This window comes from Hydra vulgaris, chromosome 03 (assembly GCF_038396675.1).
Source record: "Hydra vulgaris chromosome 03, alternate assembly HydraT2T_AEP".
In the NCBI taxonomy this organism is placed as follows: domain Eukaryota; kingdom Metazoa; phylum Cnidaria; class Hydrozoa; order Anthoathecata; family Hydridae; genus Hydra; species Hydra vulgaris.
The window spans coordinates 31,711,392-31,724,010 of record NC_088922.1 but is presented as its reverse complement, the minus strand read 5'-3'; the positions used below and the strand labels follow the sequence as shown (position 1 = coordinate 31,724,010).

Genomic DNA, 12,619 nt, shown 5'->3' with positions numbered 1-12,619 from the left:
CGATTCAAAGAAAGTTGAATCCTTTTGTTAATCAATGGTATGGTCTCAACTTTAATGACTTTAAAGGTGGATGTTTGTGGTCTACTTTTTTAATACAAAGAAAACATTTTGATTTCTAATCAAATACCTCTTTAAATGAGGATCGTTATCTCTTTCTTGATAAACTTTTCTCTACAGCTATGATGGACTAGTACTGTTGTACTATTATGCACGTTCTGTCGCAACTGGTCATTAAGATAATTAAAAATGTGTAAAAATAACTTATCTGGTATGTTTTCTTATCCCAAACCTTTTTTAATAACAAACAGTTTTATTTTTTCAATTATACAACCAAATATATGCTTGATTGTATAAATAAATAATTAGAAAGGATTCAGCTAAATGTCATTAATGAATATTATTTGTTATGTGATAACTGAAGTTTTAACAAACTGTGCAAAAAAACATCATTGTAAGATATATTTTAAACATATTTTAACCTGCATGGTTCATTCATACTCCGTTCTTCGCTTAATCGAATGTTATGAAATTATTCCATATTCCATAACGTAGCTTTCTTTCTCAAAGCCAAGCTTGCACAATACACGAGCAGAACTTTTTTCTTTTAAAAATGTAAAGACTCTTACTACATGTAACGTTTTTAAACATTACAAGTTAAAACTTGTAAATTTAACGTTTAAATCTGAAGCAAACCTTTTTCGTAGTAAAACTATAAATCTCGAAGCAAACCAAAATTATTCCATTCATACGAAAACATTTCATTGAAATGAAAATTTCATTTGTCATGAAAATAAAAGAAATGATAAAGTTTTTCGAAGTAAAAAAATTGTCTTTTGAAAATAAAAACCCTAATGAAGTTTTTATTTGAAACTTTTAACGCTTTTACACTTTTCAAACGTAGATAACTTTGAAAATAATCGTTTTGGAGTCATTGTTCTGATATAAATATGAATCAGAATAAAACATGTTATCTAACAATATATATTTTATGATATTTTAGTTCTGTCCAAATTGATTCATTTTTTGTCTGTCCAAATTGATTCATTGACTGTCTTCTTCCTCAATGCAAAATTTTAGTTTTATACTATTTTTGTCCGGGTTAACTCGTAATTCTCTTCGACTACTTAGCATAAATTACCTTTTTAAAATTTTTGCAAAGGTGCACATTTACATTGTATTAGTTTTTATTCATAAATGGTGACACTTAACTAAATATAAAGATTTATTTCCACCTTGAACATCAGCTTTAATACAAACTCCTTTGACATAGAACTCTTTAAAAAGTTGGTATCCTTAAATTTTGTGTGATATCGGAGGTAGAGTCGAAATATTCCTAGTCCATTCCGTTACCTTGAGAGCAATATTTTCTTCTGCGTCGATGTTTAGCTATCAGCTAATATAGTTGTTGTCGGTGACTTTAATGCACACCACTCTGAATGGCTTAGCTCTAGTGTCAGTGATTCTGCGGCCATTAAAACCTACAACTTTTGCCTTTCTCAATACCTAACTCAAATAGTCAACTTTCCGACTTGCTTTCCAGACAACCCAAATCATTTACCTTCTGTACTCGACCTATGTCATGTTTCTGACTGGTAAACTTCAATACAGATAAAACTCAATTTTTTTCAGCCAATCGTTATCGCAATAGTTTAGATCTTCCTATAATTATGAACGGTAATGTGCTCGATGAGTTATCTACTCTTCATCTTCTAGGATTAACTCTTACTTTCGATCTTTCTTGGAAACCATATATCAAATCAGTTGCAAAATTAGCATCTGCTAAGGTTGCATCTCTTTATCGAGCTCAACACTTTCTTACTTCCGATTCTATTCTCTATCTCTATTAATCTCAAATCCGGCCATGTATGTAATACTGTTGCCATATCTGGGGTGGATCTTCTAATGATGCCCTTTCTCTTTTAGACAAGGTGCAAAAACGCATTGTAAACATAGTTGGACCTGCTCTTGCAGCCAACCTCCAACCATTATCGCATTGTCGTAATGTTGCTTCTCTTTCTCTTTTCTACAAATACTATAATGGGCACTGCTCTAAAGAGCTAGCGTCTCTTGTGCCATCAACTAAAGTTCATTCTTGTGTTACTCGTCATTTAATTAAGTGTCATCCATTTTCTGTGACTGTTTCAAAGTGCTCCAAAAACTCTTATTTGTCTAGTTTTTTTCCTCGAACATCAGTTCTTTGGAATTCGTTTCCTTCAGCTTGCTTTACTGATTCATATAATTTGTAATCCTTTAAGTCGTCTGTCAATCGTTATCTTGCTCTACAATCTTTATCTTTTCTCTTCCAGTAACTTCCAACTTTAATTAGTGGTTGCTTGCAGCCTTGTTGGAAGCGAAGATGTTTAAAAAAAAAATGTTCAACTCTTTGCCAGATATTTACGATATACATTCTTTGGCAGTAAAAAATCGGTTGCTTGATACATTTTAAATTAATAGCAAAAAAACGTTTTACTCAACTTAAGTATCATTTCGAAACATTTACCACAACACATTTCGAAATATACATTTAGTGAGAACGGCGAATTGTTAATTATATTTCCGTATGACGGAAATCGTTGATACCTGCCTCTCTTCACTTCATAACTCAATTAAAAAAAACGTTCTACTAGAACGTTTTTTTTTATTGAGTTATGAAATAGTTTTCATGTCTTTAGATAAATATTTAGAACATTGTTTTTTCATTAGGGACTTCAGAATGTCAGGTTAAATAGTAGGTAGTATTGTTGCCAATATTGCTTAGAGAATCATGAAATTCTGCATAATTATTTATTTTCCATGCTGAATATATTTTTTAATGTTTGGTCCACTTATCTTTTATACTTTTTACATTCCACCACACAATGCTAGGTTAAGAGACCTCAGAACGCTAGGAAAATATAAGTTAATAAAAAAAATTATTTGCATTTAATTTCATCTCTACGTTATGAAATGAATATTCTGCTTATAGTTTCGTCACGAAGCCTCATTCAAAACACACTTTAGTGTGTTTGCTTTGTTTGCTTTGTACGAGCTGAGCTGTGTATTCATGAAAATACCAAAAAAGATCATATATCAACAGCGGTAGCAGTTTCATCTCCAATAGATGTTTGCTGTGGAAAACAAGATATTGGAAACATACACGGTGTGTCCCAAAAATAACCGAACTTCATATTTACAGTATTGGACAAAACATTTGCAACCAACATCGAACATTGCTAAAAAGTGTTCCTAATTTTACATGTCTTAAAAACGAAACGAACTATACTACCACAGAAAACAGTTCAGGAGTCTGGAGTCATGACATGAGCAATCAGCTGACAGGTGACAGCACACAGGTAGAATTTCGTTGACAAGTGCCATTTTGCAGCGGACAAAACAAGTGCAACTTTTTTGGTTTGTTTCATTTTCTCAAGTCTGGTGTCAAGTTTTTTAATAATTAAGGTCCGTATCAAGTTTTTTAATAATTAAAGGAAGTATCCAGAAGTTTCAAGAAGTTTCCAGAAGCATGCAGAAGCTTCTAGAAGTTTCCAGAAGAAGCATCTGGAAGCATTCAGTAGCATCCAGAAATATCCAGAAGCATCCAGACGCATCAAGAAGCTTCCAGAAGCATCGAAAGGAAGCATCAAGAAACTTTCAGAACAGGTTCACACAGGTTCATTTTACTATATAAGAGACATGTAAATTGACATGTAATTCAGTCAGTATATGGAAGTCAATCAGTCAGTATTATCAAGACAGTTTATCGAAGTGAGTTTTATCAAAGTGTTTTATCGAAGAACATCAATACAAGAAGTGAAATACAGCAAGTGTTTCATTACATCAATACAGTCCACATCCAACAAAGACGTTGTGTTCCACAGAGCATTATTGTATCATCACAAGGTAAATGTAACACGGTAAGCCTTGAGAAGCGTGATTATTTATTTTTATTATTTTTATGACTTCAAGTGCAAAAATGGCTCCCGACAGTCTTGGATTGGAACTAAGAAAGAAAATTAATGGCGATTACGTATATGGAATGTCACAAAAAAGTATTTGTGATAAATATCGCGTGAAAAAATGGACTGTATCAAGACTATGTTCCAAATATCGTTCTACGGGAAGTTGGCAGCAGATAACAAAGGTGGAAGACCGCGTTCCACCACTTCTAGAGAGGATTCTATGATCGTCAGATCCGTCAAGAAGGATCCCTGGATATCATCAGTCGAGATACAAAAGCAATTAATGCCGGGTTGTTTTCTTCGTGCTGTTAATGCCGGATTGTTTTCTCGACGCCCTGCGAAGAAACCGCTGATTTCACTAAAAAACCAGAAGAAAAGACTCCTGTTTGCTACATCTCATATTGACTGGAATGTGCAGAAACGGCGAACTGTCCTGTTCAGTGATGAATCGAAGATCAACATCATTGGGAGCGATGGCATTTGCCGTGTACGTCGACCGGCCGGAAAACGTCTCGATTTACGTTACTGCAATAAGACCGTGAAGCATGGTGGAGGCAATGTAATGGTTTGGGGGTGTTTTTCTGCTTACGGTCTAGGTCCAATACATTGAAACGATGGAATAATGGATCGTTTCATGTATAAAAATATCCTGAAAGATGTTATGTTATCTCATGCTGAATGGAATATGCTAATAAAATGGATTTTTCAGCAAGACAACGATCCGAAACACACTGCAAAAGTAGTCAAGCAGTGGTTTCAAGACAACCACCTATCGGTGATGGATTGGCCGCCTCAATCTCCGGATCTCAACCCTATCGAAAACCTGTGGGAGATCGTCAACCGCAGACTTAATCGTGAAGGTGTTTGTAATAAGGATCAACTGTTTGAACAAATCCAGAAGGCCTGGGCAGCGATTCCACAAAGTTTCATTGATCACCTGATCAAATCTATGCCTCAAAGATGCAAGGCTGTGATCGACAACAAAGGACTGGCCACGAAATATTGATAGAAAAATACAGCTTGGTCAACATTTTGTCGAGTTGCACTTGTTTTGTCCAGAAGGAAATCAACTTTTTTGAATACTTTTGATTAATTTATTAATTTTCGTGTACAAATAATGAACTTTGTGATGAATAAAACTTGAAGAACTTTGTCTCTAAACAGTTACATAGTTATTTCTCTAAATTGGAAAAAAGCTGCACTTTTATATAAAGAAAACTAAATTAGCATTATTTGGTTGCACACGTTTTGTCCGATACTGTAAATCATATAACATGCAGCGCCATCCATTGATAATTTGCAGCATGAAAAAGATACATTCGTCCTCTTTCAAACGCACCTACATTCATGTAAATCGGATAACAAAAGTAAAAGTTACAGTCATTTCAATAAAAGAAAAAAGCGTCCTAATGTTACAAAACGAAAATGGAAAAAAGAGCGAATATAAAATTTTGTGTTAAACTTGAAAAATAATTCTTTGAGACATACAAATTGATGAAAAAAGTTTATGGTGATGATTGTATGAGTCGTACTAAAGTTTATACGTGGTTTACACGATTTAAAAATGGTCGTGAGGATTTAAATGACAATCTGAGGTCAGGTTGCCCAGAAGCTGGTAATCGTGCTGAATTGGTGGAAAAAGTCCGTGAAATCATTGGTATCGATGCAAATTTTACTACGAGAATGTTGGCTGAGGAATTAAATACAAGTAAAAACACTATTTAGAGAATTTTAACTCAAGATTTGGGTAAAAGAAAGGTATGTGCGCGTTTTGTTCCGCATGAATTAAATGAAGACCAAAAAATCGCTCGTGTGGAGCATTGCAAAGACATTGTTGAAACTGTTGAAAACGATCTAGACTTTCTTGATTCGATCATAACTGGTGATGAGTCATGGTGCTTTAAATATGACCCTGAAACTAAGCGTCAATCTGTTGAATGGATGTCCAAAGACGAGCCAAAACCAAAAAAATTGCGTTTCCAGAAGTCTCGAATCAAGACAATGTTGATTACTTTTTATGATTCGAACGGTAATTCCCACAAGGAATTTGTTCCAGAAGGTCGAACTGGTAATGGAGAATACTATTTAGGCGTTTTAGATTGTTTGTGGAAAAGAATTTGTCGTGTTAGACCTGAATATGCAGCAGGAAAACAACTGTTTTTGTTGCACGACAATGCACCGCCTCACAAGACCAAAAAAGTGAACGAATATTTGATGAAAAAACGGGTTTCTCTCATCAACCACCCTCCATATTCGCCTGATCTATCAACATGTGACTATTTTCTATTTCCAAAACTGAAAACCAAGATGAAAGGAGCATTTTATGAGGATATCCTAGCCATTCAAGCAGCTGTAACCGAGATGCTGAAGAATATTCCTATAAATGACATAAAAAAATCTATGCATGCGCTGATTGATCGTGACAAACGTTGTATTGGGTCTGATGGAACCTAATTTGAATAAATAATAACTTTCAATGATGATATAATGTGTGTTTTATTTTATATCCAAAAAGTTCGGTTATTTTTGGGACACACCGTGTAAATACGAAAGTGTCATGGAAGCTTATCAAACAATATCTGATAAATCAATATTACTGGAAGAAATACCTAATTTGTTGCATGTAACCAAAGTAACACCTAAATTGAAAAAAGAAAATGATAGAGTTACCCAGGTTCACGGCTTAATGGAGGGGGAAAAAATATTGGAAACGATTTCTTTAATCAAAGAAGACAAAGCCAAAAAGGAGAAAGCAAATAAAGAAAGGAAATCCAAGCTACAACGACAAATTGAGGAATTCTGTAAATGTGAGGAAGAGTGTGCATGTGGAAAGAATGTTTGCGCAGCAAATAAACTTCGAGAATGCTCGTGTTGCGATGTTTTGAAATCTACCATGTAGTAAAGAATCATGCCTAGGTATAACAGGCTTAAAACCGAATATGATCAAACCCTTTTATGAAATAGGACCCAAAAAAAGCCTTCAGTTTGATTCTGATGAAGATAACATTGAAAACTTCATTCTTATAACTGATTTTATCTAGAATACAACCTAGCGTCCTCTATTCGCCTTTTTAAATTAAAGTTTACCCGAATCTTTTTTTTATATTTTTCGTTCATTGCATTTTTTGTTGGTTTGTATTATAAAAAAATGATAAAAAGAAATAACTTAAGTTTTTTTTATAGTTTTTAATTTGATACCTCGTTAGGTGCAGCACCTTAAAAAGATTGATATTTTAAAAAGCGAATTTAAGAAAATTAGATTTATTCTGCGCACGCATCTTTTTAGCACTGTTTTTGATGTCTTAAGGCAATATTTCTGATTCAAAGTTTCAATATTTCAAAGGTTCTGCAAACTTAATTTTAGAAGAGATAGAATCATTTAAAAAAAAATAAGTTTATTTCTTATATAGACTATTAACAACGTCTTCGGAGTTTAGACTGTTTTGAGAGGTTAGATGTGTTATTTTTTTACTTATATTCTTTAGTCAAATTATTTTACGCTTTTATAATTTAATTTAAAAAAATCGAGTTCTGTTGGCTTAATTAAAACCTGACATTCTACACCTTTTACCAGTAGTGTAGTAATTGTATTTAATTGTAATGGTAGAAGCAAAAAATTATAGATCATTTTGCTCTTAGATACAAAATCTATCTTAAATAGAATCCTGAGGGTTATGCAAGCGCAGTCGCCACCATAAGAGCGAACAGCATTGTTATCATTATTTACAATAGGTAAAACATTACAATCTTTAGTACTTAGAGCTTGCAAGGTGATGAAGAAACTTAAGGAAGGGGATTGGGACGGCAGCTATAAATATTATTTATTGAGGCGTTGCAAACGAAAGGGGCACATCAACCAAAATCAAGTTTTAAGTAAGCGCGCGAAATTACACTTTTTCCTACCACGGGTAGAAGAGTTTACACCCCTCCCCCTCAGTGGTATTGCTGTGCCTCTTTTGGACGAACGTTTTACTCGTTACAAAGCGTGTTCTTTAATTTTATCACGTGTAAATAACAAGGGATTTTTAGTTAGAAAGAGCCCCACTGACACGTTGATCTTGTGTTATATTGTAGATGACAAATTTAAGTAAAAATGGTTAAAGAAAACGGATTTTCGAAAATCGGTTGGTGTGCCCCTTTCGTTCGCTACGCTATTACCAATGACTGATTTGGATATTGCACTTGATCAAAATCATTTGATATAAATTATAAAAAATATAAAAGCTCAATTGTAAAGCTCTAACGAAAATTTGTGACAAAAGCAAAAAAGAAGAGTTAATACTCCTTCATAACTAATTTCATAATATTAACGAGTCAACTATTTTATGCGCTCGACTATCTACGGAAATGAAATCCGTAAGCTATGCAAAAATATTGCTCCACTTTTAGACTTAAAATATCAATAAATACTAAATTCATATAGATTTTTCTCCTTCAGATTTCATAAAAAGATCGTTCAGTCCGTTGTCTTTCGTATCTAAAAATAAAAAAAAATAACCGTTTATTTGAAAAACCTTTTCTTTTCATTAAAGATTTCTTATTCAAAAATAAATTTCTACTTAGAAATTTATATTTAAAAACTTGCAAGCAAGAACAGCATGGTTTTTTTTTATTACAAAAATTGCAATTAGGGTTTGCAAAATAGTTAAACACATTATTTTACACTTTAATTTCCAGCTACAGCTCTTAAATTAAATAACTACTTAAAACTTATTTAAGTTGCCCAGTTAAGATTTAAAGCTTGCTGTAACTTCTCTTTGCCTTAAAAACAAAACACATAATTATGACGTTATATCAATCACATATTAGCCAATCAACTATTGGCATTTTATATAACATTTGAAAGTATATATTTTTAGTTTTAATAGTTCTTTTAGTATTGAAACTAAATATGTATACTCTTTAATGTCACATATAAATACTTTCATCACTTATGTAAAAAACTTAAATTTCAAAAAATAGCTTTCTTCTTCATTTATTGGCTAGCTCTGCTGACTTTTTGTTCACCTCTCTTTATTTAACATCATCATCTCTATACACTTAACATCAATATTCTGCAGTTCTTTTAAAGTATTCTTTCCTGCTACAATACCAATCTTTAAATATATAGAAAGTGGTAACTGAGAACCTTAATTGAAGTAAATAACAGCAGATGCTGCAGCCATTTTTAATGAATCTTTTCCTGTAAGAACTCTTTTTTAACATTTGGTCCATATTATACCATTAAGAGATTAATTGATATTTTTAGTATTACATTGAATTGATCATGCAAACATTTTTTCAGCAGCTTTTCGTCACAAGATCCTGATATGAAAAGATTGGTTTAAGGATAATTGCAACTGCTTCAGGAGTAGTTATGTTAGACTTAAAATTGTTTTTGCTTGTAGTTAAGTCAGAGTTATATTTGCACCAAGATTTAACTTATTTCAGACTGACATTTAAGTCATCATTTTCACAGCTAGTAAGCAGGTTTGATAAAATAAAGCCAGGGCCCAGGGTTTGTAACTGGGGCAACATAAACATTTATACATCCTACAGTATATACATTTATACATCCTATTTTTATTCAAAATTCATACTATATTTTGTGTGTGTGTGTATATATATATATATATGCATATATAAACATTATTATGATCAAGATGATCATCATGTAACCATCTTCTTGTTCGGCAAATATTACACCATATAAATATTAAAATTTAATAAAAATAGAAGGATATTGTATGCCAGCATCTAAATAAACAGCAAACATATACGCTTAGATCTATAATATGTATGATTAAAGCACATATAGGAAGTTTTTATTCCTCCTAGACTAAAAGCTTGGAAGCTTTTATTCCTACTCTTTTTAATTTTAACTTTTACAGTGATCAGGGTTATGGTTTTTATTAAATTAATTCTTATGGTTAGAGCCAGGTAGGGTTCAACGATTTCAGTAACTTCCGAAACAGTTCCTTTTAGTTACCGGTAACTGTGGTAATTTGAGTGTAACTTATGGTAACATTGTGTCATTAAAAAAGTAGCTTAAAAAAAGACTACTATTATTGATAGAATGTAATAAGAATTCTTACATTAACAATAACACTTGCATAGATTTCATTTAAGATGTTTGCTCCAAATATTTAAATTCATTTTAATTAAAAAAAAAAAAAAAAAAAAAAAGAGAAAAAATCAAAAATTAGTCTTTGCTAGAAATATATATTTATTTAACAACTTAAGTTATTTTCCAAAAGTTTTATGCAAAGAAGTTTTAAACTTGTAACTATTAAGGAGTTAAACACCACGTTTAGTTTAAAGCATTTCAATTATTTCATTTAATTATTCTATTTAAAATTTCATTCTTATATTTTTCCTTTGCACATAATTCTTTACAAAGTTAGCTCAGATTCTTTCAGTCTGTTAGATTTATTTAATAGGTTAACAAAAACTTTATATAAGTTTTTGAAGAACATGGAACTTCATCAACTGCATCACGCATATTTTTATTTTATTATCGTGTCTTCTTAGGCAAAATAAAACTTAAAATAGATTTTACCAGTAACTCTTGTTAATTTTTTTAGTACTTAATTATTAAGTATAAAAAAAATTAACCAGAGTTACCGGTAAGTAACTTGCTGAACCATAGAGCCAGGGTTAGCTGTGATTTTCGATAATACTGGTTCGACATGATTAATTTTTACAGACTAAATAACACTGTGTGTGTGTTCAGAAATACATGTTGTCCATAAGCATATTGCCTGTAATGTATAGAAAATATTAAATAAATAAAGTATATTATAAAAAATAATGAATAACTTATATACACAATTTTGTAAATAACTTTCTTGTTTCAAGAAACGAGAAAGTTGCAGAATAAAGTGACATTAGAAACCCTTAAATTTAATACTAGTGTGTTTAATAATACTAAATTTTACCTCTTACTATTACTCCGCAGCAGCCATAGCAACATCTTCTTCTTTATGCTTGCCTTTTTCTTGTAGATTTTTTTTGCTTTTTCTATTTAAAATTTTCTTGCGATCAGGATCTAACTTTAGTTTCACAAGTTCAACCTACGAGAATACATCTTTTAAATAATAACAATTAAGATTAACAACGATTAAAAACTAGCAAATAATAGTAATTTTCTGATGATTTAGGAATTTTCAGAAAAACTTCATTATAAGATATTCAATGCTCAAAAAGCATGCTTAAACTACATGCCTTGTGAATTTTTTAAATTGAAAATGATTAAAAAAACTAATATATTAATTTTTGATCATTTGCTATGAGAAAATATAATTAAATGCAATTCTAAAAATGTAATTAAAATAGAAAATTGAAATAGGTAACTTTAAGTCATTTTACTAATAAATAAAATTTTTGGATAACAATAACATTTAGGTTACAATAATAATAATTTTAGTTTACAAAAATGATTAAATAAAAAAAAGCTAACTGCCTCAAAACAAGATTTTTTGCACCAATTTTTATGTCACTTACACTCACAATTTTTATGTCACTCACTTATTGGCTGTAATGAAAACTTAGTAATTTTTTGTTTTGTTTTACTACGATCGCTATGAACAGTAACAAATTTATTAATTATGAAACGCATATCACAACCTATTGTTCTTTTTAATTTTCATACAAGACAATCTAAAATTTAATTGTAAGAACCTTGCTTGGATGAATTCCAACACTAACAGTTGCTCCATTAGCTTTTTCTCTTTGAACTCTTTCAATATGCAAAACCCATTTTTTTCGGTAGGCACTGATAACTTTTCCTGGTTGAGTACTTTTAAAGGGTCCACGTGTAACAATAACTTCGTCGTCTTTTCTAACAGGCAAAGAACGTACAGAGTATTTAGTTCTAAGTTCTTTAGACAGAGGAGCACTCATTAACTTTCTTCGCACGCTGCTTGGAGCAGAGAAGTGAGCTTTTCGACATTTGCGCCTTGAAGAAGATACCATACTATTTTTCTTCATTTTAGTGTAAATAGGCCGCTCTGTCTAAAACACGAAGTTTAAAAAGAACATGGTGTCTAAATATCACAAAATAAGCGGCCACGAAGAGGCTGGAAACTATACAAATCGCACAACATTAATAACGGCCTGTGTAAAAAGGACATGATCTTGAAACATTAAAATTTATTTACATTAGAAAACTTTTTTAAATAGACTCACTACTTTCGTACTGTTAAAAGAATTTAGCCATTAACAATTAAAAATAGGCAAAGTCAACCTAACTCAAATAAATTATCATTGCTTTTTTTTTAATTAGAAACGAAGCTACTCATTGTCTAAAACTACCCCATAAGTGGTGTAGTTTTGGGTGAAATTTGGAAAAAATCTAATATATAATAACAAATGATGTTTCTTAAAATTTCATTTTCATTTCAGTAAGGATTTCTTTTAAACTAATTGTAAAAAAAAATTCACAAAATTCAACCAAGTTTGTAAGTGGAAAAACCAAATTCGAATGATATTCCAGAATCTCTTGACATGCTATTTGCATAGTTTGACAAAGAAAGTTTTTCAGAGACATTTACAATAAACACCAATCATTTCAACGTTTCCAATTGACAAATATATTTAATTTGGTTGATAAATTTGTAGTTTTTGAATTTTTTGGATTGTCCTAAACTAACAAAAGTTCATCATTAGATTTAAGGGAACCTTCAAAACACTCATAATCTCAC

At 31.4% G+C, this 12,619-nt stretch overlaps 1 protein-coding gene across 2 annotated transcripts; it reads right to left on the bottom strand.

Moving 5' to 3' along the window:
• Positions 1-8,352: 8,352 nt before the first annotated feature.
• Positions 8,353-11,983, bottom strand: LOC136078087 (large ribosomal subunit protein uL24-like). 2 transcript variants are annotated; one of them, XM_065792924.1, is made up of 3 exons: positions 11,598-11,983; positions 10,856-10,990; positions 8,353-8,415 (listed from the first exon to the last, which is right to left on the bottom strand). In XM_065792924.1, exons 1-2 carry the CDS (start codon positions 11,904-11,906, stop codon positions 10,865-10,867), a joined length of 435 nt encoding a protein of 144 aa, XP_065648996.1. In that variant the 5' UTR covers positions 11,907-11,983; the 3' UTR covers positions 8,353-8,415; positions 10,856-10,864. The 2 variants fall into 2 exon arrangements, with proteins under 2 accessions (XP_065648996.1, XP_065648997.1); XM_065792925.1 differs by having other exon boundaries at positions 10,863-10,990; positions 11,598-11,977.
• Between the last annotated feature and the right edge of the window lie 636 nt (positions 11,984-12,619).

Coding starts and splice junctions, on each gene's coding strand:
- LOC136078087 (XM_065792924.1), bottom strand. CDS start 11,906: ATGAAGAAAAATAGTATGGTATCTTCTTCAAGGCGCAAATGTCGAAAA. Junction 10,991..11,597: donor TTGGAATTCATCCAAGCAAG/GTTCTTACAATT, acceptor GTATTCTCGTAG/GTTGAACTTGTGAAACTAAA.